At 50.2% G+C, this 24,793-nt stretch overlaps 1 protein-coding gene across 2 annotated transcripts in view; it reads left to right on the top strand.

Annotated features, from left to right (window-relative positions):
- UBAC2 (UBA domain containing 2) overlaps window positions 1-24,793 on the top strand; it is a 164,850-nt gene that overhangs the window by 125,335 nt on the left and 14,722 nt on the right. For both annotated transcript variants that reach the window (XM_070471457.1, XM_070471459.1), the window contains one exon: window positions 23,821-23,943. In XM_070471457.1, coding sequence (XP_070327558.1) covers window positions 23,821-23,943 — 123 coding nt within the window. The remainder of the gene's footprint in view (window positions 1-23,820; window positions 23,944-24,793) is intronic.

Here is a 24,793-nt window from a genome sequence, read left to right as displayed (position 1 = left end):
AATATCCATATGGGGTGGGGAGAAGGGGGCCCCTTATCAGTGGGCCAGGTCTGCAGGTGAGAGAGAGGGAAGTGAAGGCTGGTCCCTGCAGGTATGTTGGAATTTGAGGTGACTCTGGAATGTACAGTAAAGGAAGTTGACGCGTGGGGAGACAGACGCAGCTCCTGGAGAGATCAGGGCTGCAGGTGCGGCTCCTAGAGTCCTTGTGTAGGGTTGGGAGGTGAATCCAACAGGTCGGGGTCCCCACCTCCGGGATCTCATGCCTGATGATCTGAGGTGTAGCCAATGTGATAATAATAGAAAGTGCACAGCGAATGGAATGTGCTGGAACCATCACCTCCACCCCGAATTTGTCTTCCGTGAAATCAGTCCCTGGTGCCAACAAGGTTGGGGATCACTGCGGAGGATTACACTCTGGATGAGCGTAGGTCGTAGGCTCAGCCTGTATTTAGCGGGAGGAAGAGGGGAGAGCCTTTGAGGAAATGGATGGAAGAATAATAAGTATGAGGACTCAGAATAATCAGCGTCCAAAGTGATAATGAGTATAAATATTTTCCAATAGCGCAGACAGAGCTGAGAGGGAGAGCAAGTAGCAGTGTGTGATCTGAGATTGTTGGCTCAGCTAAGGAGAGATTCGATGGCAGCACCATCCTATCAGCACAGAAGAGCAGAGCAGGAGAAGTACGTTGACCGGGGTGCCCGTGGGTTGCCTGAGAGGGGGTTCCCCAGTAGGCAGCTGTGGTCTTATGCTCATGAACAAAACAGGAGGTCATGTTTCTGAAGTTGGGGTTCCCAGCAGATTCTCACGCATGGAGTTGATCAGAGAACGCTGTCGGGATGAGCACAGCCTTGGGGAAGCAGTGGTGAAGGACAGAGGGGGACTTTGAGCACCAGTCACAAGGAAGGTCCGAGAGCTAACCTTACGGCGCGTGAGCCCTGGCGTTGATAGAGTGGCTGCCAGGTGTCTCCAGTCTGGACAGACGCAGGTGCGGACTGCGGGTCTTGAGAGCTGCACGCCGTCCACAGAGCAGTGTCCCTTGAGAACTGTCACCCCCCACAGCAGGAAGCCTGAGCGCCAGTCCTGCCGGAGGAGGGACCTGAACACCCGCCCCTCACACTGCTGGGAGCTTCGTGTTTCAATCAGGTTCCCGGAGCAGCTCCTCCAGGGTGGCAGGGGTGCTCTTCCCAAGGGAAACCTTAAGCGGAAGGTCCGCAGGACAGACCGCCTCCCCTTCTGCCGCAGCCAGCCTTGAGGCCACCCTGGTGACCAGCCACCTCCTCTGTGGTCCGCTTGAGAATTCTGGCCCTGCCTGGAAGGCGACTTGATGAAGAGACAGGTGTGCTCAGCCCTGTGGGGTCTGGGTCCCCGGTCCCCGTGTCCTTCCTGGGCTGCGTCTGCCACACGCGTGCCCGCCAGAGCATGGGCGAGGAGGTTGAGGAGGCGCCTTCGCAGGGCTGCGGGATGCCCGAGCAGCTCACAGGGTCCCCCCGCCTGGTGTGCCCGTCTCTGAGCTTCCTTCCCCTAGCAGTCAGGGTTAGTTACTCCTGCAGGCTAATGGCTCCTCCCCTTGCCCCTTTGATGGTCAGGAGCGCCCAAACTGACAGCGCCACAGTGGTCACTTAAGACGTACCGGTGTTCTTGCTTTGTCCCCACTGGACGCTCCCTTCCGGTGAGCCGGGATCTGTACACAGGGAGTCCAGAGTCCCAGGACAGGGAGCACAGACGCCCCGAGTAGGTCACCAGGACGGCGGATCGTCAGGGCCCCTCTCCTCCCACCCCTGGTTGCCAGGAGCCGTGTGCTCCGTCTCCGTGTCCTCCGCCTGTTGATTTGGGCTGTTCTGCACCCTGGAGCCCCGAGCGCCATCCTTGCCAGATACCACCTGCAAGTTGGCATCTCTCTTGCCTCACCTGGCTGCCCATCTGTCTGGTCATGCTGTGAGAGGGTTGGTGTGCCCCGTGGTCTGGGCACTGTCCCGCTCTTCCGGCTGGAAGCGGACCTGTGGCCTGAGAGACGTCATCTGGCACTCTGGTCAGCCCCTCACACAGCCCACCAGCCCACAGGGAGCGGTGCCATGTGACAGAGAAGGCAGGTGGCCCTGAGACCGGAAAACGTGTCACTTGTAAAATGAACTGCCTGTGTCAGCCAGCTCAGGTTGCCCCAGGAGAACACCACGGGCTAGGTAGCTTAAACAACAGAAGTTTTCCTCAGTGCTCTGGAGGCTGGAGGTCCAAGATCAAGACACCGTCGGGGTTGGTTTCTGGCGGGACTCTCCTTGGCTCTCACTGTGTGTCTCGTGGCCTTTCCTTGGTGCATGCGTGTTCCTGGTGTCTCTTCTTCCAAGGACACCAGTCCTGTTGGATTAGGTCCCATCTTTATGACCTCATTGAACCTTAATTACGTCTTAGAAAGGCTTCCCAGGTGGCCCCAGTGGTAAAGAGCCTGCTTGCCAATGCTGGAGACACAAGGGACCTGGGTTTGATCCCTGGGTCGGGAAGATCCCCTGGAGAAGGAAGTGGCAACCCACTCCAGTATTCTTGCCTGGGAAATCCCCATGGACAGAGGAGCCTGGCGGGCTACAGTCTGTGGAATTGCAAAGAGTCAGACATGACTGAGCACACGTGTGCTCCTTAAAGGCCTTGTGTACGAGTATGGTTGCATTGGGGGATCAGAGACTTCAGCCTATGAATTTTGGGGTGGTGGGGTACATGTTTCAGTCTACAGCAGTGCCCTTTCCTGAGTAGTGAGGGCCCCGCAGACTCACCCTGGCTCTCAGGCACGGTCCATTCTCCTGGACGGGTGGTGGAGTATCCAGGCTTAGCGCTGCTCTCGCTTACCATCAGAAGCAAAGTCCACCTTGGAGAGCAGGGCCCACGCACAGCCTCCATCCACCTCAACAGCACTGTTCACGTACCAGCCCCAGGGTGACTGGTGATGGGCTGGCCGACCATGGTTAGCTTGGGGGCCTGGATGTCACACTGCCTGCCTGTTCCTGGATGTCACACCACATGCCTCTCCCCAGGCCACCTTGTCCCCTACCTTTCCCGTCCCCTGGCCACCCAAGCGAGCCCTTCACCATGTCTGGTGAGTCCATAGATGTTATTCCTTCAGGCCACCACTCTTTCCACGCAAAGTACACAACCAAATGCACTAGCCAGGGTCTCCCCGCTGGGAACACTTGTCCCTGGCCCTGTCTTTTCAGAGTGACCCCCCAGCTGGAGCTGTAGTGCAGCCCCAGTGCATTTTCAGCTTTCACTTGTGTATCGAGCTAACCCATGTACTGAATTTGGTCACTTGGTCCTAGGAACCCAACCCAGTGTTGCAAGAGGTGTGAACTGGGGCAGAGGTTTTTTGCAACAAGGGTGATGGACACAGTGGTCCAGGCGAACTTGCCTCCGCAGCCCTGCAGCACCCCCGGCCTGGCTCCTCCTAACCCTGCATACACCACTTCCGTGGGGCAGTGGGTTTCTTTAGCCCCACCTGACACTAGAATTTGGTAGGTCTCACACTTCTGACCACACGCTCACTCCGTACCCGTGGTCAGGCACTTCCTATCCCAAAGGGTCCAGCAGCAGCGTTTCGTGGAGTTTGTGTAATTCTCTGCTGTATATGCATGCCCTGGCCCCAGTGCCTGAGGCGTCCGCACCACCGTTGTCCCCTGTGGCTGGCTGTGGACTCCACCTGGGGTCTTCCCCCACCACAGATGCTCTGAACACCGTAGCATCTGCTGGGTCCCACAGCCTAAGCACCCATGACTAAACCAGCCCCGGGTCCCCGCCCTCCTTAAAGGGCTTTCCAGTGGGCAGCCGTGAAGTGGTGCCCTTTGGTCTGTGGCTCCGCCTGCCGCTGGGCAGGCTCCCCCACTTTCCGAGGTCGGTCTTGCCCCCAGGTCAGTGTGCTAGCCCCTGGAGTCCTGCCACTGGCTTCTCATTGTGGGGTCTACTGCAGAGAAGAGCACAGGGGCCCTAGTCCTGGACTGCCTCAGTTCCCTCTGCATTCATTCCCAGCATCAGCCTTGAGGCTCCCAGCTGTTCCCTGCCTGCCCCTTGGGCTCAGGGTGCTGGCTTGCCCACTCACGGCTGCCAGGAGGGCTGGAGAACAGGGGCCTGGACGTGTCTGACTCCAGGGCCCCCGCCCTGTCCTTCACTGTGTTTCTCTCCTCCTTGGCTTCAGCCGGTAGGAAACTCAATGCTAAGTTTAAGGTTCAGTCAAATTAACGTGTGTTTTTTTTTAAATCCAAAGTTAGTACTCCTGCCTCCATCTTCTTTAAAATGTTTTTGATTGTTTTAGGGTCCTTCTACTTTATTGCAGGCCTCCTCAAGTTCTATGATTGCATTTATGATAAATTTATTATTTGTTTACAGACTGTGGGTTTCCAAATGTTTTTTCGTAGAACCCAACGTTTGTTTGGTCAGAAAGCCATTCAGCTCCTAAACACCGTGCATTAGATTGATCTGTCTGCAGTTTTTAATTTCAAGCATTCCAGAATAAGGCCAGAGTCCTGTTTCGGTGTATTCCTTCGCACTTCTTTGCCTGCTCCTGTCGGATTTCATCTTGCTGCCTGGCACCTGCTTCGTGCTTACTGTTGTCCACCCGCCTGTGGTCTGCACTTGGCTCTGGGGTCGCAGTCAGCCAGCGGACATTATTGAGACAGTGACCAAGTTTTTTGGGGACTCAGTGGGCCCCTGAGAAGTGAAAAGCACACTCCTTTCCCTTTAGAGAGATTTTGATGAATGTCAGGAAACTCAGCAGATACACTTGAATTAGAGAAACATCTGAGAACGATGAAATATTGGCCAGAGTGCCCAGGGCAGTAAGACCCCTAAGGGGGCCTGATGCTGTGAGAGGCTTCAGGAACTAGAAGGATGGGTGAGATGTGGGTGGTGGAGAGGATGAGGCTGGTCATCCTAGAGGAGAAGACCAGCAAGAGGGAGGGGAGACCTTGGAGATGGTAAGGAGGCCTGAAAGAGGAAGGCCCTCAAGGAGATGTGGGGGCTGAAAGGTAGGTACGTAGTGACCGTGGGAAGGTACACAGCAACCGTAACAAAGGGAGGTGTTTTTCAACCCAACGGCCGAGTTGAAGTTTGACATTGGAGGCTGTCAAAAGTGCTTTAATCAGTAGTGTTGCTAGGACAGTTATCTCAGCCAAGTTCCTCTTATCGCTGCATATGAGATTGGTAGAGGAAGGAGAGACTGTGGAGGAAGAGACCAACAGAAGATTCTAGAATTCCAGTGCTCAGCTCTGTGAACCCCTGGCCAGGATGACAGCTGTCTCTTCACTGAGCTCCAAACCCACGCTCTCTCCAAGGTCCAACCCACCCAGTTCTCCCGGGCACACTCCCTCCACACCCAGTGCAAGGCTTCCCTGAGCTAAACTCCTGGCTCCCAGACCCAGACCTGTGGCCTCGACCTCCTCTCCTGGGCTCTAGACCTCAGCATCCTACCGCCGCTGGATGTCTCCCCTTATCTGCTCCGGAGCACCGAAATGTACCATTGCTTTGCTGACCTGGCTCCTCTGCCTCTCCTTCCCTCCCTGATGGGAAGCACCACCGTCCTCCCGGAGGCCCAGACCAGAGCATCCTGACTTCCCTTTGGACTCTGCCCTCGGCTTCCCTATCCCACAGGTCCCCTCCTTCACCTGCGTTCCAGAGTCTGCGTTCTCAGTATAAACCCGCCATTGCCTCTCTCTCCATCTCCTACCTCGGTCCACGCCACCGTCTTCACTCACCTAGGAAAATCTTGTCTCCACCGCGCCCTTCCCCCGCCTGCCCCACACTCCAGCCCCCAGCTGGGCTCCATGGACACAAATCCAATTGTCTCACTCCCACCAGGGCCCATCGGAGGCCCGCCTCAGCTTCCAGGGTGGTTCCTGCTTCCTCCATGAGGCCTCTGCCTGCTCCTTAGCCCCGGCTCCCCCCCAGCCCCGCCCTAGCCCCCACCTGCCTCCGGCTGATCATGCTGAACTGTTTGCAGAGCATCTCAGCCCTGTTATTTCTCACTTCTTGCCTCCACATCTGCCCTTTGCCGACAACAAACTTCCCCTGCACCAACTTCCCCACCCCACCCCACCCCACCCTGTGCGGCCCTTGCTTGCCTAACTCCCGCTCACCCTTGAATGTTTTCTAAAACCCCCTCCTCGGGGAAGCCCTGTTCAGCCTCCCAGTCAGCTCCGACCCTCTGTCCATCCTCAGAGCCCCGCACGGCCAACTCAGGCGCCAGGGCTAGCCGTGTGTCTCGGAGGTGGGGTTGGGGGGTGGAAACTTTTTCCATTGTATCTCTAACATGTGAATAATGCCTGGCACGTGGTAGGAACTCACATATTCGGGAAATTAGTGGCTCCATATGCGTAGAATAAACATTTACAGAATTTCTTAACAGACTGAGGCCAGGGACTTCCCTGCTGGTCCAGTGGTTAAGACTCCAAGGCAGGAGGCACAGATTTGATCCCTAGTTGGGGAACTGAGACCCCACCTGCCACGTGTCGCAGCCAAAAAAAAAAAAAAAAAAAAACACACTGAGACCAGCAGCCAAACATAGGTGTATAATCCTGGCCAGAAGGTAGTCAGGGCTGTACACCTGTCCCCTGAGTGGACCTCTGAAGACAGCTTGAGAGAGAGAGCAGAGAGGAGGAAGAAGGGCCGTCCAGGGGGCAAGGAGGCGTCCAGCAGAGTTCAGGGCAGCCGAGTGACTCAGGAAGGATGGAGTATGGGTGCTCAACAGACTCAGAGGCCATTCCCCAGCCCCCACCAAAAAAAAAAAAGAAAGGCCAGACAGAGACAGTGACCACAGGAGCCGGCTCCCTTGTGAAAGGCGTTTTGGCGGAAGGCACCTCGTTAAGCAGTATACGGACTGGCGCAGAGGACAGGCACGCCTCCCTTGTGCTCCGAGCACCCGGCCTTGTCCTCAGACCTTGTGCGGCGTCATGTCCCCGCTCCTAAACGTGCAGCTGTCCCATGCTCTGCAGTGAACACATGCTCCCCGGCGCTGAAGGGAGGCAACAGCGTGACGGCTCTGCAGACCTCGCTTCCCCTGGGCTCACAGGGCCGCTCTTCGGCACCCTTCAGTTCATCATCAGGCCCAGCAACGTGACCTTTCTGGACATTTCCATGGTGGTCACTCCCCAGAAGCTCTGATGGACTCACCGCGATGAAAGCTGAGCTGACTCCATAGTAATGCCCGGCCGGTCCTGCCTTCTCACTCTCATCTCCCTCCCAAGCCCAGAGCTGTCCCCTTCTTCTGTACACTGTCGTAGGGGTGGCGTGTCAGCTCCATGGTAACTGTACCCCCACCAGCTCCTCGCTCCCGGGCCCACTGCGCCCTGCCCCCAGCAGGCTCGCCAGCTCCACGGTGGCTGGCGTCGCCCAGTCATTGTGGTACTAGCAGCTGCCGAGACTGTTGTGTAACTCCTCGGGGGTTTGTGCTTCCTTCATTCACCGAAGAGTGTTTGAGTTCCTGAAGGACGAGTGCTGTGTGCTCTGCTTGCCTGTGCCCCTCTTGGTTCCATCGCAGCGTGCCGTCCAGAGAGAGGGAATGGCCCTGCCCTGGCCCTGGAGAAGCCGGCAGCCCGTGGGGGACGAGAGATGAGTCAGTGCACAGGGCCAGTTTCTGTTGGAGTCCATGCCAGCAGAAGAGTCCTGGTTTGCAAAACCCTGTGTTGTTGAGTGGACTCGGGGAGATGCCAGCATGCAGGCCTAAAACAGGCCTCAAGGGCCTGGTGAGAGAAAGCATAGGTGCTCGAGACAGCTGCGGGAATGGCGAGTGAGTGCATTTGTCTGAGCTCAGGGTTTCCCTCGGGAGAGGGCAGTGAGGCGAGGCCAGGACGCCAGAGGTCTTGTCCCACACTCGCTAGTGTTTTTCTTTGGTCTTGCAAGACTTTCTTGCAAGAAGTAGAGTTCGTGAAGGCTTTTAAGTGGAAGAGTAAGTAAGATTTGTCTCTTAAGAAAGATAATTTTGGCCTTGACGTGAATGATCCTGGGGAAGAGTGAAACTGGAGGAGGAGGTCACTGGTGAGATGGTGAGGATGCTCTGAGTCCTCGGGACATTCGTGGCATGAGGCAGGGCGTCCTCGCTACATGAGAGTTAAAGGGTCAAGCCCCACCAGCCCCGGGGTGCTCACACCTCCAGAACAGTTGCTGAAATCCCCTCCGTGACGGACATTGGGGCAGCCGTGGATCTCTGCAGCTCCTCAGCACACGTTCCCCTCTTTGCTGGTCGTGCCACTGTCAGAGTAGAAAAGCAACAGGATGTAAATGTAAAGGGGAAGAAATCTGCAGTCAAGGAATCAACCCTGGGTTGACAGGGAGCTCAGTGCACAATCTCTCTAGGGTTGTCATGAGGATAAAATAACTGGTGCAGCATTACCTGATGCATCAGAAAGATCTGTCAGGTATTATTCTGACTGCATCGGAGGGTCTGTTTTCAGGGTCTCAGGAAGTTTGAGAGTCCTGATTTAGGAGCTAACCTGATTGTTATTCCTCTCTGAAACTTGTAACCTTTAGAACAAAGGTCAATAGACTTCGGGCGCATGGGCCAAACCTGAGCCTAAGAATGGTTTTTACCTTTTTAGTGGCTCTAAGTACCTGCATAATATCTTTGAATTTGGTCTGTTGGTCTTCAAAACCTAAAACATTCACTGCCTGACCTTTTACAGAAGAGCTTTATCAACCCTCTGCCCTAGAAGATCATGTAGCCAGCAACTTTCCAAGTAACTTTGTCTCCCAGGAGGTCTGTATTCTCCTGAGTTTGGCCATCTGGTAACTGGTGTGAACCGCCATTCACGCTGCTGTTTGGCTGATGGTGACAGTGCCATCACGTACCACAAGCTGAACTTGGTGACAAGACTTTCTAAGGCATTTCTGTAAGATCTCCATGTACTCGAGAAGTAGAATTAGGGTGGAGCCCACTGTGAACGCATCCGGGCTTGGTATAAGCCAAGCAGGAATTTTGTCAACAAAGCAGTGAGGTTGCTTGGTGCTGATTTTTTTCGTTACCTCTGCACTTCCTCCGGCTGCCCGTGTTTCCTGGTTGATGATCACCTCTGTTTTCAGCAACGAGCAGCCTTTCTGACCCGTGAGGAGAGGAGATGTTGGTGCCTACCACAACTGGCCGTGATTCACACATGCGTTTCAGTTATTTTCTTAGTATTTGGTTTGACTGAGTTGGCTGTATTCTCTCACCTTCCCTTAGTAACATTTTGCGGCTGTGAAAATTGTTTCTCTCCTCATTGAGCTCAGCAGCAGTTGTCAGGTAACAGCTAACATGTGCATGGTTACGAGCCACATCTGCCTTGCAGATCATGAGCATTCCTTTTATTAATCAAGGATTTTTAATTTAGTGGCTTTTTTTTAGTGTAAATAAAAGTGCTCTGAGGTTCTCAGTTTTATTAAGTTTTTGTAGTAGCTTTATTGAGATTGAATCACATACCATATAGTTTACCTACTTAAAAGAGGTGAATTCAGGGGATTCCCTGGCCAGCCAGTGGATAGGACTTGGCACTTTCACAGCCAGGGCCCAGGGTTTGGTCTCTTGTTATGGACCTAAGATCCCTCAAGCCGCCGGCACAGCCCCCCCCCCCAAAAAAAAGTAGTACAATTCAGTGATTTTGAGTGTGTCCACAGAGTTGTCCCACCATCACCACATTCAATTTCAGAACATGGGTGTCGCTTCCAGAAGAGACCATTCCCATTAGCAGTCAGTTCTGCATCCTCCCACCCACCTCACCCCAGGCAGCCATCTGGTTTCTGACTCTCTAGACTCGCCTGTTCTAGACGCCGAATTGAATCAGATACTGTCTGGCCCTTTGTGACAGGGGCCTCACTTGGCCTCACGTTTCTGAGGTTTGTCCTTGTCAGGCAGCATGCCTGACTGTCCTTCATTCCAGTTTCTGTCATTGTCCCTTCATCTGGCCGGGTCTCACCTCTTGGCCTCACCAAGACTAGTTTCTGTTAGCATCCTTTCCACAGAACATACTTAGCATACCTAGTGTTCAGCCAGGCTCTGGGGAGTGCCACAGCGAACAGGACAGCACGGTCTTTCCTCTTCCTGCATCAGAATAGGGAGCAAATGGTCATGAGGGCTCTTCTGGAAGTCCCTCCCCTAGGCAAGTGTGTCTGGAATGGAACCCTGAACGCTGTATACCTAAACGTGTGTGTGTGTGTGTGTGTGTGTGTGTGTGTGTGGCTCAGGAGTAGGTTCTCAGCCAGGATGAACCCTAGCAGCCCTGAAGACAGCACCCGAGCACGTGGCTTGCTTCTCAGCACTTTTCCTTTTCAGCTTTGCTCTTTCACTTTTTGGTGCAATTTGATTTAAAAGCCATCCTTTTCAAGTTGCTGCACTGCCTTGTCAACAAAGCAATCTAATCAGTTAGAGCTAGTTCTTTTATGACTTTTTCTTTTATGAGTCTGAAGTGTGTAGTATCAGGTACGGAATAAGTTACTGGCGCTCGGTTGATAAAAATCTGCAAATTAAATCAGAACTAGGTGCGAGAACTCTATTTTCAAGTGAAATTCAAGCTCTGCTGTTTATCTCAATCTGCACCTACTTGCAGAAACTGCTGTTATGTTTTGGGTGCTCTTGCAGTTGATCATTGACCTTTGTGACACAATTCAGAACAGGAAGATAGGATCAATATAAATTCTAATCCCTTTCCAAGGCTGACTCATTAAGGGACCTCGAGAAAATCATTTCTGTTTTCCACTCTGCCTTGGTCTTCATGAGAAAGAAGAGGGTGGTACAGTCTCATGGTGCTTAAGGACACAAATATACGATGACCACTTACTCTGTGTTTGGGGGAAACTGAAATTATCAACAATCCTGATTCTTTTCATAATTGTTTTTTATTTTTCTCACTTATCACCTTTTTAAAACCATGAATTTAGAATTATCAGCAATCCTAATTCTCTTCATAATAATTTTTTATTTTTATTTTTCTCATTTATTACTTTTTTAAAACCATGAATGAATTTAGAGATGTACCTTGAAGCACAGCTAGTGTTAAACAGAGGAATATTAGAGGGAAAAAAAAATGTGTCTCCATAATCATTTTGTAAATTTTTCCTCCTCAAAAAAAAGGAAAGCCATCCCTGTGGGTTTTGAAAACCAGTAAACAGTCCAAGTGCAGAACAGACCCCTGGGCTATACATGAGTTTTTCAGGAAAAAAAAGTCTTTCTGATCATCTCGAGCAGCCTTGAATTTCATGGGACCCACCCCAGCTTCAGGCCTGCGGCCTGCTGCAGCGGGTGACAGACGTGGTTTTGTGAAGAAGACGGCAGGAGCCCAGGAGTTTCCAGGCTCATGAGTCATGATCTCCTATTCGAGATCAGAGCACAGATTAGCGATACCAAGACTTTTTTTTAATCATACTTTCTAAGTGATGGCGGTGTGCACACGCTTGTCGCGCCTGGATTCCCGGGGTGGGGCGAGCGGTGCAGTGCCGCTCCGTTGGTGGCTCAGAGCAGGGGCTCCAGGCTCTGAGAGATCACCGCTCGCTCAGTGCTTGGCTTCTGCGTTCCTGAGCTGCCCGGCGCCGCCATCTTCGTAGGGGTGGTGCTCAAGGGTCCTCGCTCAGTAGAGATGCCCATCAGAGCGCCTCCCTCAGTGCAGATGACACTCGTAGGCAATCTGTACAAGAGGGGATAAAGTGGAGAGTGTCTGGACCTGTGTCTGCCTGGCATCTCTTGCAGCAGCTCAGGCAAGTGGCCCCCTGGGCTCCTGCTGCAACAGGGAAGACCTGTTTTTGAGAGAGAACTGCCTGGCTTTCAGGACATTCTTTGAAGGGCTAGAACCCACATCTCCCGCATTGCAGTCATACGGTTTACCCTGTAAGCCACCAGGGAAGTAAGGTACTGATTTGGAAGAGGCAACTCAGAGGGATTAGTTTAAGGATCATCTAGTCCAGTTTTCTGTTGTACACATGAGACAACCTAGACGCAGGTTGTCTCATCCTCTCAGACTGGCTGCTTGACTGAGTTCTATAGACGTTCAGCGATGGGGAGACCAGTAAGGATTTGGATAGTCAAGGAAGAAGCTACTTACAGACGGAAAACAAGAACCGGGCCCTGTACACACTGGTAGGGTGGCAGAGGGTGGAGGGCCGGGGGAGGGCATTTTAGGTAACAGGCACAATTTGAGCAGATGTTGTCTCAGTAAGTGAGGACATGGTAAGTGGAAGGAACGTGCAGGGAAGAGATGAGAAGTAATTAGGATAAGGCTGGTTTTGGAGGACCTTCAAAACAGGACAGAGCAATTCAGATGTGATTTCACATGTAATTAAGATCCTCAGTTGAGGTGGTAGCGTTGTGAAAGGCCGTATAGACTCGGTTCACCTGCCGTGGCGTACAGGTTGGACGGGGCAGTACGGTCACACCTGGAGATGCTGCAGGTTCGGCTCCAGACCCCATGAAAGCAAGTGTTGCAATAAAGCGAGTCCCACAAATTTCTGATTTCCCAGTGCATATAAAACTTATGTTTATACTATACTGTAGTCTGTTGAATATGCAATAGCATTATGTCCTTAAAAATGTACATACCTTAATCAAAAAAATACATTATTGGTAAAAAATACTGGTTATCATCTGAGCCTTCCAGGAGTCATAATCTTTATGCTGGCTGAGGGTCTTGCCTCAGTGCTGAAGGCCGCTGACAAGTCGTCAGGGTGGTGTTTGCTGAAAGTTGGGGTGGGTGTGGCAGTTTCTTAAAATAAGACTACAGCACGCATGGCACCCCGAAGCAATTATAACAGTAGCATCAAAGGTCACCGATCACAGATCACCATAGCAAATAGTGATGCACAGACACCGAGTGAGTAAATGCTGCTGGAAGAGTGTCACAGATAGATGCGCTCAATGCAGCGTTGCCACAGGCCTTCAATATGTAGCAAATGGAATATCTGCGAAGCTCAGTAAACCAAGGCAGTGATGTCATCTAAGAGGCTGTTGGTTTAATCACAGAGGATGACAGTGAAGTTGTACACAGTGGCAGACCCCCCTGAAAGGAAGTACAGGTGGTACTTGAGCGTGGGCTGGATTTGATGTACAGGGCAGAGAGTTGAGTCAAAAAGGGCCTCCAGGCTTTCAGGAGATGCTGTCCACGCTGGCCCAGTGCTGGTCGGAGGACGAGTAAGGGGGTGACAGGTGATCGCCGAAGGGTGAAAATGAGCGCTTTGGGGGGAGGAAATGTAGAAAGAGGGGAAACACTGAGTCATCCCCAATCTCAGTTTTAATAACAAGTTTCACCTCTTCTTCTGTCCAAACACTTACTGGTAACAAGTACCAGAGCTAAATTTAATTTTTACTTTTATCTAATAATTTCTGTGTAAAGCTAAGGTTAAGGAGCAAAAGAAAAAAAAAGAGCAAAACAAATTGTAAACAAAAGGTGTAATGCGGAAATGTGTCATCCCAGTGCCAAAAGATGCCCTTTCCTTCGTATTTTCAAGGAAGCTGTGTCTTGTGCTATGCAGTTCTTGTGTTCAGTGTTCACATGCATGTGCTAGTGAATCAAGTGAAGATAGTAAAGACGCCTTCAAGCGAGAGAGAGGTGTCCTCTTCCTGCACCAGATGGCCCCAGCCTGGGCTGTTCATGCCCTCACCACCACTTCCTCCTCACGAGAGAGCGAGCGTTCCCGTTCAAGGCCAAAATCTAAACCAAACCTCCCCCCAAGAGGCAGGGAAACCTTTGATCCTGATGCTCCATGGAAGAGAAGGTCCCTGTTAGAGGAGGGTCATCCAGCCTTGGGAAAATGTGAGCACCCCCACCCCACCCCAGGCATGGCAGTACCTGGGATCCCCAGTATCAGCCCCCCTCTTCACCCCCCCGGAGTGGGAAGCCCGTGACCTCGGGGTCATCTGAAGCCCGCTGCTCTTGTCTCCGAGTCCTTTCCTCTGCCTGTTAGAATTGCACCCGTGTCTCAGAAGGCCTCTCATGAGACGCCATCTAAAACGCACAGGACTTGGGACGCATGTCAGGTGGCGCACACCAGCCACAGCGTCCCTTGCAGGGAGTGCAAGGCCTAGGCTGCGGCATTGCTTCCTAATTGCGGCCTCCGGGCGTCTACTCACCCGACTCCTCACTGCCTCCCCAGTCCAGTGTCCAGACCACACCCGTGCCCGGGCCCCCACCCCCAGCCCAGCAACGGAGTGGCCCCCAGGGCTCTTGCCAACCAGGACAAGAAGGAGAACGGGGAGCCACGGCAGAGAGCATCAGGCTGTCGGAGAGTCCTGTTTCAGGTCTCACTACTGTGGAAGCTGCCTTGTATTTTGCTGAGAAGGGTGGTTGATGTGAAGTGTCTGAGCTCCAAAAACTGGCTGTCAGATAAACCCCAAAGAAAAAGTAAAACTGAGAGCTGTAAAATTAACCTGGGACTGTGTTCAAGCCACCCGCTAGTTTCCCGCTAGTCATTGATTTCCTCCTAGCACCTGCTAAGACTGCTTGTGCCCGGCAGCGCAGAAGCCACTGTCATGACCACTTCTGGCATCTGTGCAATGTGAGGGTGGGGCGCTTCACGCGCCGTGGCCACCTCCGTCTCCCACACATGCTTCTCCTGGTCATTTTCCTAGGCATGACCCAGGAACCGCTTCCCAAAGGCATGATCAGACTTGTTCTCAGCCCTGTGATTGTCCTTGCATCTTTCATCCACGTGATGGATAGATGTATGGCTAGTTTCTGGGTGTGGCGGCTCTAATGGGGTTTGTTTCCGGGTTTTGCCATGAAGCTAGTGCTGATGACAGCAGCCCCTGGTGCTCAGTCTAACAAGAGGCCTCTCACATCGCCCTCAGTCACTACCTGCCGCATCCCCAGTGCGTCCTTTTCAGCTTCTCCTGTGCCTGTGTTTGGTCACCTCAGCTAAGCGCTCTCTGGGCCATAGGAAATTAGCCATGTCTCAGTGTCTCACAGCCCTCCTTACCTGGCCCCAGTGCAGCGCTCTGCACGTAGAAGGTACGGGCATAAAGGCAAACCTACTCGTATTTACACCGTGAGCGGCAGCCTGCGACGCGGGCGTGGCAGCAGTCCAGCACTTTATAAACACCCCTCCCGTGAGGAGCTCCTAGCTCCAGCTTCCCAGCACCACCACAGCCCCCTAGCCGCAGTGCTTTGAAAACTGCTGGTTCCCGTCTTAGAGGGAGATGGTGCCTCCTGCCGCCGTTAAAGGTCTTATTCACCATGGCATGTCCTCCTCCACTCCCTGGCCCTCCCAGCCTCAGCCTCTCCCATCCTGGCCATCCCGACACTTAGGGTCCCGTATTACAACTCACTGTTCCGTCTTTGCCAAGGAAAACTCCCTAGAACTTCACTCAGCAATATGCTTTGCTGTATATTTGTCCGCTGCCTTATTCATTCAGCGAATATTTCTTAAGTAGTTGGATATGCCGGGTGGCAGGAGAGGCTGGGTTTATTAATACAAAGACAAGGACAGTCTCAGCCTTCATGGATCTCATCACCTTCTGGGAAGATTCCTAGCAGAGAATTGAAGTGTAACATGCCAGGGGCTGTCCTTGGCAAGGTGCGTGAGGGAGCAGCTCACCCCAGACTCGGGGGATTAGAGAATCCTCCTGGGCAGGTGTCTAGACTGAGGCCAGAGTGGGGAGGAAGACCGCTGGGACGGTCAACGGGAGGCTGGCAAGCCCAGGTGAGAAACCCCAACTGTATCCTAAAACCAATAGGAGCTTGACAAGTATCAAAGAATATCTACAATTATCAGAGAAGGCTCTTAATATACTCTAATTTTTTTTTCTAGCTCTATATTTCCATATGGCTAGATATTTTTATATAATTCAGAAGCCAGAGTAGCTTGTAGCAGAGTTGACTGCAGATACAGATGTGAGACTCCAGCTACCTTCCATTACTGCTGCTGCTAAGTTACTTCAGTTGTGTCCAACTCTGTGCGACCCCATAGACGGCAGCCCACCAGGCTTCCCCTGGGATTCTCCAGGCAGGAACACTGGAGTGAGTTGCCATTTCCTTCTCCAATGCATGAAAAGTGAAAAGTGAAAATGAAGTCGCTCAGTTGTGTCCATTAAGCCAGACATAAAAGAGATTTACAAAAATAGAAAATAATGATATGCTTCTCAGTAACTAATAACCATTGTTTCGGAAAAAAAAATTTTTTTTTTCTTCATGAAAGTATGTTAGCAAGTAGTGGGTTAGTGATTGCTATCAATGAAGAAAAAAGTATTTTAAGACTGATAGAAAGGCAGTGGGAACCACTGAAGGGTTTTTAAGTGGAGAGATGGCCTGATGAAATTTGTCTCTCAGAAAATCACCCTTGCTGGTGATCTAAACTGGGACGGCGGGAGTCAGAGTGGAGGGAAGCAGACGTATCCCAGAGGACTCGGGACTTAACCGTTGGCAGAGCTGGTGAGCTGGCTTGTGCTGTGGGTGGACATCCGTGTCACTCCCCAGCAGTGGGGACACAGGAAGAGATACGGGATCGATGAGGAGTTTTGTCTGGGACGTGCTCCGTCTTAGATGTCTCTGGAGCCTCTGAGGGGACGTGTCGGGAGAGCTGGCCGTGTGGCTCCAGGGAGCAGCACCTGGATGGCGGGAGCGGGCAGGAGTCTCCACCAGACGCGTGTGGAGAGAGGGGAGGAATGATCCTAACAGGGCCCTAGGGCCACCAGCCAGCGTGTTAAAGACACAGACCGGAGGTGGCGGCTCTCAGGGGCACGCAGGGAGTGACCAGAGGCTCAAAAGACCAAGGAAGTGTGACTCTCCAGAAGCCAGAGGGCCGTGGAGGCGGGGGGCCGGGGATGTCCAGTGCCCGGGGAGGGTGTGGATAGCGAAGGAGGCGCCGCTGACCAAGCAGAGGGTGTTCCGGGCAACCTGGACGAAGAGGGAAAAGCATTTAACGGATGGAATACCAGACTGGGCATTTCTGGAAGGCGGGGACGCCGTCTGAGCTCTCTTTGCAGCTTCACGGCCCAGGTTCTTAGTGGTGCTCGAGTAAGCACTCTGATTCTGCTGATGTTACTGTAACCGAGCCACCCGAAGCAGTCTGGTCTTCCCGGTGTCTGAACTCCACGGTAAACTGCTCACCTTAAACGTACAGTACTTCCTTAGAGTCTGCAGCAGAACGTCCCGACCGCTGGGTCACGGTCACGGGAGGGCTGAGGGAGCGACCCCTTCAGCTCACAGGGCAGCAGGGAGGGCCCGAGGCTGCCAGGCCAGGGGTGGGGGCTTCCTGTGTCCTGTGGTCCGCCGTACAGCCCTCCGTGTGCCACCACGTGGAGGCCACCGGGCAGCCAGGGTCCACAGCAGGGTGGACGGTTCCTGCGTAGGTGCTGCCTCTCGGCGTCGCTGAGCAGTCCTGTCACCATGCCCTGATGAACCTGTAACCCACCCCAGCATCTTCCCGACACAGGCAGCCACTGTGGAGAGGGCCCCACCTGCTCTACAGTTCAGAGCCTAGCGTCTGATAAAGGCTTTCAGATCACCAAGACAGAGAATAAAGGATGCTTTCCCCACCCCACCACCCGCAGTGACCAACTTTTTAAAATAAGATAAGGATGCTTTTGGTAAGACTTCACTGTTCTAAACCATCACCTTCTCTTATACCCGCTCTGTAACCTCCATCTCACCCTTTGCTGGGGACCCAACTCAGGCTGCATGGACCTGAGTGTCATGCCTGCCACCTGGGGGCTTTGATGCAAATCTCACCCCCAGTGCAGCTCTGCAGGGTCCTGTAGTTGAGCTGAGAAGATGAGAAATAACCCTGTAAGACACCATGCAAGCATCAGATGGTAATAATAGCTAAAGATAAACAGCATAAAACTTCCCTGGTGGCTCAGAGGGTAACACATCTGCTTGCAATGCAGGAGACGTGGGTTCAATCCCTGGGTCGGGAAGATCCCCTGGAGAAGGAAATGGCAACCCACTCCAGTATTATAGCTAAATATATACATCATATGCTCTTTTTTCAGGCTCTGTTTTAAATGCTTTACTCGTATAAACTCATTATTTCTCACGTCCTTATGTGGTGAGTGTAGTTGTTATTTGCATATTACAGATGAGAAAACTGAAGTTCAAAGAGGTTGTTTTTTTGTTTGTTTGTTTTTTAAACTAAAGCCTCAGGTTACAAGCACTTCCCTGGTGGCTCAGATGGTTGGGTGTTTGCCTACAGTGCGGGAGACCCCGGTTCAATCCCTCGGTTGGAAAGATCCCCTGGAGAAGGAAATGGCAACCCACTCCAGTACTCTTGCCTGGAAAATCCCATGGACGGAGGAGCCTGGTAGGCTCCAGTCCACGGGGTCGCAAAGAGTCGGATACAACTGAGCGACTTCACTTTCACTTTAACTAAGGTCACATGATAAGTGGCAGAGCTGGGATTTGAACCCAGGTATTCTGGCTCTAGAGACTGCTCTCAGTCACTCAGCCTCCTGTACCCTTTTGTCCCTCCGTCATTACTCCAGAGCATTGTTTTGGCCTTTGAAGTAGGAATAAACGCATTCTCAGTCCCCCGTCTTTGAACAGCCTGACAAAATGCCTGGCTCTCCTCTCCATGGTTGAAACCACGCTCAACCTTTAAAACTCAGCTAAGCCCCCACCCTCTTTGAAGTTTCACCCCTGAGCTTTGGCTGCGCCCTTTGATGCCTCATGGCTTCCTTCCTGGACCTGCTTGCCTGTTTCCAACTTTTCCCTTTCTGGATGTCTTCCTTTCCCCGAGGAGATCAGGAGCTCCGTGGCAGCAAGGACCAGACCATGCGCCTTGCTCTTGTCTCCTGTGGGAGCTGCGAGTGTCCCCGGGATCTCTGGGGAACTCTTCTGACCGAGCTTCTTGGTGTAGACATAGCCTGGCCTGACAGTCCCCTCCAAAACCAGCCAAGACCTTTAGAGATTGAGTTCTAGCCCACGTAACTTCCACACAATACAACATGAACAACTGCTTGCTGCTCTCAGTTGGAAAATCAGTTGTTTGCTTGTTTTCAGAAGAAATGTGACTTCATTTGAAAAATCTCCTTACCAACTAATAACATAAAATGGCTCTTCAAAATGCAAGCTGTTTCCGCCTTCCTCTTTTGAGTGTGTGGTTATTGCTTTTGAAGAAGACAAAGTGAAGGAAATGTTTCCTGTTTGCAGAGGCTCACGTTGAACCTACAGAAAGAGCAGACCGGTGTCAAAACATCCCAGAACCTAGAGCGCCTGTAACTTTCTGCTTTTTAAGCACTTTTTTTTCTATCACAGCTTGGGGTTTAGTTTTGTTTTTTGTTGTTGGTTTTTTGTTTTGTTTTGCTTTGCTTATTCTTTCACTCTCAGTCCCTTTGAAGAATAAAAGGTTCATTGCCCTTCCCACTGTCCTGTCCTGAAGCAGGTGTACTGTGTATCTGATGCCTTTTACGGTGTCCACTGCCTGCGTGTATTTGTGTCTTTGCCACCTGTGTGTATATCAGGGCTTCTCAGCCCTGTGGGCCTTTCAGTCCAGGCCGTCCTCTGCTGTGGGGTCTGTCCTCTGCATTAGAGGGTGCTTAGCAGCAGCCGTGGCCTCTGCTTGCTAAAAACCAACAGCACCCACCACCCTCTCCCCAGACTCCTCCCCACCCCCCAAGACAACCAAAAACGCCTCCAGACATCTGCCCCCAAATATTCCCTGAGGAGTGGGGGCAGAATCACCACTAGCGTACATGTGTGTGTGTATGTGTGTGTGTGTGTACAAACACATATATATATCCATAAAATAGGTTACATAGTATACTATTCTAAATATTTTTAAATTTATGTAAATACTTTTATATATACATATTCTTATGTAGCTTTCTTCATTCAACATTGTATTTTTGAGATGTATTCATTAGATCTAGTTCATTTATTCTAGCTGCACATGTAATAGTCTTTTATGTAGTGGAACCACTCACTAGTTTATTTCCCTACTTAGGGACGGTTGAATTTTTTTTACGCTTTCTTACTTAATATTATAATCCGTGCTTCAGAGAATATCCTTCTGAATGCCCCTTTAGGCATTCATAGCTCCCTGGAGATAAAATTGCTAGACTATAGAACATCCTCAGTTTTACTAGATCTTGACATATTGTTCTCTGAAATGTTTGTGCCAATGTAAACTCTCATCAACACTGTGTAGAATTCCCATTTCCTTCACATCACCCCCATCCTTGGTATTGTTGGACATTTTATTTTTGCCAGTCTTACGGTTATGAAATAACTTAGTGCTGTTTTAATTTGCATTTCCCATGCTAGTGAGGTTGAACATCTTTTCTTATGTTTATTGACTCAGAGTTTCCTCTTCTGAATATTGTTTTTTCATATGCATTCTTCACTTTTCTCTTGTGTTATTTATTTTTTCTCATTGATTGTTTACATATTCTGGATACTGTTTTGTCAGTTATATGTTACACATGTCTTCTCTTAATCTATACTTTGTCTTCTAGCTCTGTTGTTTTTAATCACACAAAATTCTTATTTGTAGTAATTGTTAGCAACCCTTTTTCATGATTTATGCTTCATATTTTGGTTTTAGAAATCCTTTCCCATCCCAGCAACATAAAGAATGTCTCTTATTTCTTCTAAAATATTTAAGAGCTTAGTTTTCGAGATTTAAATCTTTAATCTATGGGGCTTTCCTGGTGGCTCAGAGGGTAAAGCGTCTGCCTGCAATGTGGAAATCTCGGATTCGATTCCTGGGTCGGGAAGATCCCCTGGAGAAGGAAATAGCAACCCACTCCAGTACCCTTGCTGGGAAAATCCCATGGACGGAGAAGCCTGGTAGGCTACAGTCCATGGGGTCACAAAGAGCCTGAGGTTTACAAAAAAAGATTTAAATCTTTAATCTATGGGGTTTATTTTAAAATAAACTCATTTTGTATGTGGCGTCAGGTCTAATTCTTTTTCCATGTCTGTAACCAGTTGTCTCAATACTGTTCATTAAATGGTGTCTTTTCTGCTGACTTACAGGGTCCCCTCCATCATGTACTAAGTGTCCATGTTTACTTCTGATTTCTCAGCCTGATTCTTAGCACTGCTCACCTATCACGTGCTCATACCATCCTACTTTAATTCTTGTCATCTGACAGTAAGTCCTGATAACTTGTAGGTAAAAGTCCTCCTTTATACTTCTTGAAAGTATTCAGGTCTAGTTTTGACCCTTAATTTCAGGTTGTCTCGTTCCACCAAAACACACACACACACACACACACAGAGCTTTAGCTGCATGTGACAGCAACATGAAATCACGAAACCTAAACAAGGTATGAGTCTGTCTCATGTGAAACAAATCAGACATTGACAGCCCCGAACCGGTGGGAGCAGCTGCCGCCCCCAGTCTCCTCTTCTCTTACTGCGGCCCTGTCCTCAGCGCGGGGCCAGGACAGCTGCCTCAGCTCCAAGAAGGAGGAGGAAGCACTGAGGAAGACTTTGTCCCTGCCTTGAAGGTCCCCTTTGGGGGTCCCACGTGCCCTTCCTGCTTGCGTGCCATTGGCTGAACTGAGTCCACGTGGGGGATGCTGAGAATGTGTTGTAGTAATTGTGTCACCAAAAGAAACCTTATTTTTAAGGAAAAGGGAATGTGGATATTGACAGTCAGCCCACCATCTCTGCTGCACTCTGGAATTGGCAGTGTGGAAAGATGCCAGTTTTGAGCCTTCCCAGGCAGGAACGGACTGTCTTCCCACTGATACCCTTCAGTCAAGCTTACCATTTTTCATAGAGACCTTGCAGGTCTTCTGTTAGATTTAATTCATAAGGACCTGTGAGCGAATGTGAGAGTTAGTTGCTCAGTCATGTCTGACTCTTTGCGACCCCATGGACTTAGCCCACCAGATTCCTCTGTCCATGGGATTTCCCAGACAAGAATATTGAAGTGGGTTGCCATTTCCTTCTCTAGGGGATCTTCCCGACCCAGGGACTGAACCCGGGTCTCTTGTGTTGCTGGCAGACTCTTTACCATCTGAGTCACCAGGGAAGCCCTCCTAAATACCTAAATAGTTTGTGTTACTTTTTGTAAATAGGAATTTTTTGCAGTTACATTTTCTCAGTGATCACAGGCAAGGGATGTTACTGATATTTTTGTGTCTTGTACTCTGTCTTGTTGGTCCTCATTTTCTAGGTAAGATGGTCGTCCTGTGTGAAGGATGGTTTTGTTTCTTCCCTTCCATCCTGCTGCATTTTCTTTCACAATTGGTTGGTCTTGTCTTCATTATGCACCGACTTGTGTTGAATGCTAGAGGTTGTAATAGGCATTCTTGTCTCTTCATCAAGTTTTATCAAATTATTTTTCTATCTGTTGAGTGAGCATTTGGTTTTTGTCTTTTAATCTGTTAATGTATGAATTACCTTACTATATTTTCTAAGATTTCTGAGATAAATCCTAATCTAATATATCTTACTGGATAAGATGATAATTTTTTTAACATTGTTGGATGGAGTTTGTCGATATTTTATTTAGGATAAATAAAATGTCCATAAATGAAAAATGGGCTGTTTTATAATTCTTCTTTCTCATGATAGCCTTCTCTGATTTTGGAAACAGCATTACATAGCCTCAGAAAATTAGATAGAGTGCTCTTTTCCTTTTCTCTTTTCTAGAACAATTTGTTTAAGACAGCAGGTCCTTAAAATCTTCATGGACTTCACCTGTAGATTTTTAGTAGGTAGATTTTTAACTATTATTTCTGTGACATTAATGGCTAAAAGTCTAGTCAGGTTTTCTCTTTCTTCTTGTAACGTTCTATTAAAGTATAACACACAGAAAAGTTAGCATACAAAGAGAGTCATACCAATGTACTTTTGTGTTTATTTTACTCAGTATTACGCTGAGAGATTTCACCACATTGTTGCATACAGTCATAGCCTCTTTCAGACGCAAGGCCTCCACTTCTGAACCCAGATAGGTGCCAGCGCCAGGTGTGTCTGAGTTAGCAGGGCGTGCTCACGCTCACACCTGTCCCTGCTTCTTTACCGCCTTGGCTTCCAGAGCTTGTTTCTGTCGCCCTAGGGCCTCTGTCTCCCCTTTGTGTTCAGCTCTGCATTTGAAATATTTTAAAATTTTATCCACAAGTATTTATAGTAGGAAAAATTTTAGGTTTTCTTAGTCTGTAAATCTTCCAGAACGAGAAGACGTCTAGAAATAGATTGAAGTTGATAAATTAAAAAGTTGGCATATGGGTAAAAACATCCATTTTTAAAAAGCAGCATGAGGCGCATACTTTCTTTTCTTCCCATTGTGGCTTTTGTTCACTGATGACATAGAAAAGGCAAGAAACGACCTCGCCATCGATGTTAAGTTGTCCAGAAAGCCACACGGAGGACAGGCCTGAACCGCTTGTCCCTCTGTGGAGGGTTTACCTTTCCACTCGCAAGCCTGTCCCCCAACCTGGGGTTTATCTCCACCTGCAGTCTCTCTCTCTCTGCTGACCTTGCTCAGAATATACTTAAATTTTAAAAAAGAACAAGAAGAGGGAGGAGCAGCATTTTAAAGAGCTGCTGAAGGAAGCTCCAGGTTTCTGGTTGCCTGCCCTGAGTTAGCCGCCTCCTCGCGGCTTCTCCAGAGCCCAGCGGAGTCGGGATGGCGTCGGTGGGGACACCATGGGGCTGAGGTTAGGAGTGACTGCATGTGTCTTCTGCCACCTTCCGCGCCAGAGGGCACAAGTCCCTTTGGCAGCACCCACCCCCTCCGTTTCTCTCTGCACGTCTCCTGCAGGCTGCGGATCTCAGCCTGTGGATGGAAGGGCTACAGGACCCTTTCCGCTTGAGCGTAGCACATCCATCTGACATCTTACCTGCAGTCTGCAGCTGTGACTGCATCACTGAAGAAGGCTCTGCAAAGCATTACGAGGCTTCCTCGCCTCCACGTCTGATCTCTGTGTGATGATCTCTTTCTAGGGAGGAATGATCAACTGGAACCGTCTTTTCCCTCCTCTGCGTCAGCGAAGAAATGTAAACTACCAGGATGGTCGGCGATCTGAACAACCAGCGTCCCCACCTCTAGAGGTTTCGGAGGAGCAGGTAATCCTAACACCTAGTACTTGCCCTAAGCCCGGGCTTCATACCCCCGGCAGTTTTGGTGAACAGGACTTGAAAGAATTCAAGCATATATTGATAAACCGAGATCTTGATACCAGGTAAGCCGTCAGCTATACCTGTTTTAGACATTTGGGCCCAGTCATTGGCTTCTCTGCGTCTTATGACTTTGAGGAGGATATAATTTTAAAAAAAAAATTGCCTTGCGATTGCTTATTTTTAAGTGTATGACATTTCATATGTACACAACTACTGAACCTGGTTCACTGCCAGGGCTGGGAGAGAAGGAGGCGGAAGGTCCAGGAGCTTCTCTGTTTGTATGGTTTTAACTTTAGGAATGAAGTAAATGTTTTACAGGTTCAAAAAGCAAATCAACACTGGGGACAGCCGTAGAACTAAAAGGCAACTGAAGTAAATGTTCCAACTGTATCTTAAGGGAATGATATAAGAAAGGGGGAAAATTAATTTCAGTAACTTGCGAACATAGTATGTCCTCTGCCTAAAAAAAAAGAAAAAAGAACTGCAAACAAATCTCAAACTCCTCATGGGTACAAATACAGCAATTTTGAAATTATGTTGTGTGTGCGGGCTTCCCAGGTGGTGCTAGTGGTAAAGAACCCACCTGCCAGTGCAAGAGACATGAGAGACTTGGATACGTTCCCTCAGTCAAGAAGATCCCTGGAGAAGGAAATGGCAACTCACTCCAGTGTTTGTGCCTAGAGAATCCCAGGGACAGAGGCAACCTGGAGGGCTCTAGTCCATAGGGTCACAAAGTCAGACGTGACTGAAGCAGCTTAGCACACATGCATCATAGATTAGAGCAGATAAGGAAATA

The sequence above is a fragment of the Odocoileus virginianus genome, chromosome 8, assembly GCF_023699985.2.
Source record: "Odocoileus virginianus isolate 20LAN1187 ecotype Illinois chromosome 8, Ovbor_1.2, whole genome shotgun sequence".
In the NCBI taxonomy this organism is placed as follows: Eukaryota; Metazoa; Chordata; class Mammalia; order Artiodactyla; family Cervidae; genus Odocoileus; species Odocoileus virginianus.
Note: the sequence above shows the minus strand (reverse complement) of the source record. Positions and strands in the feature narration are given on the sequence as shown.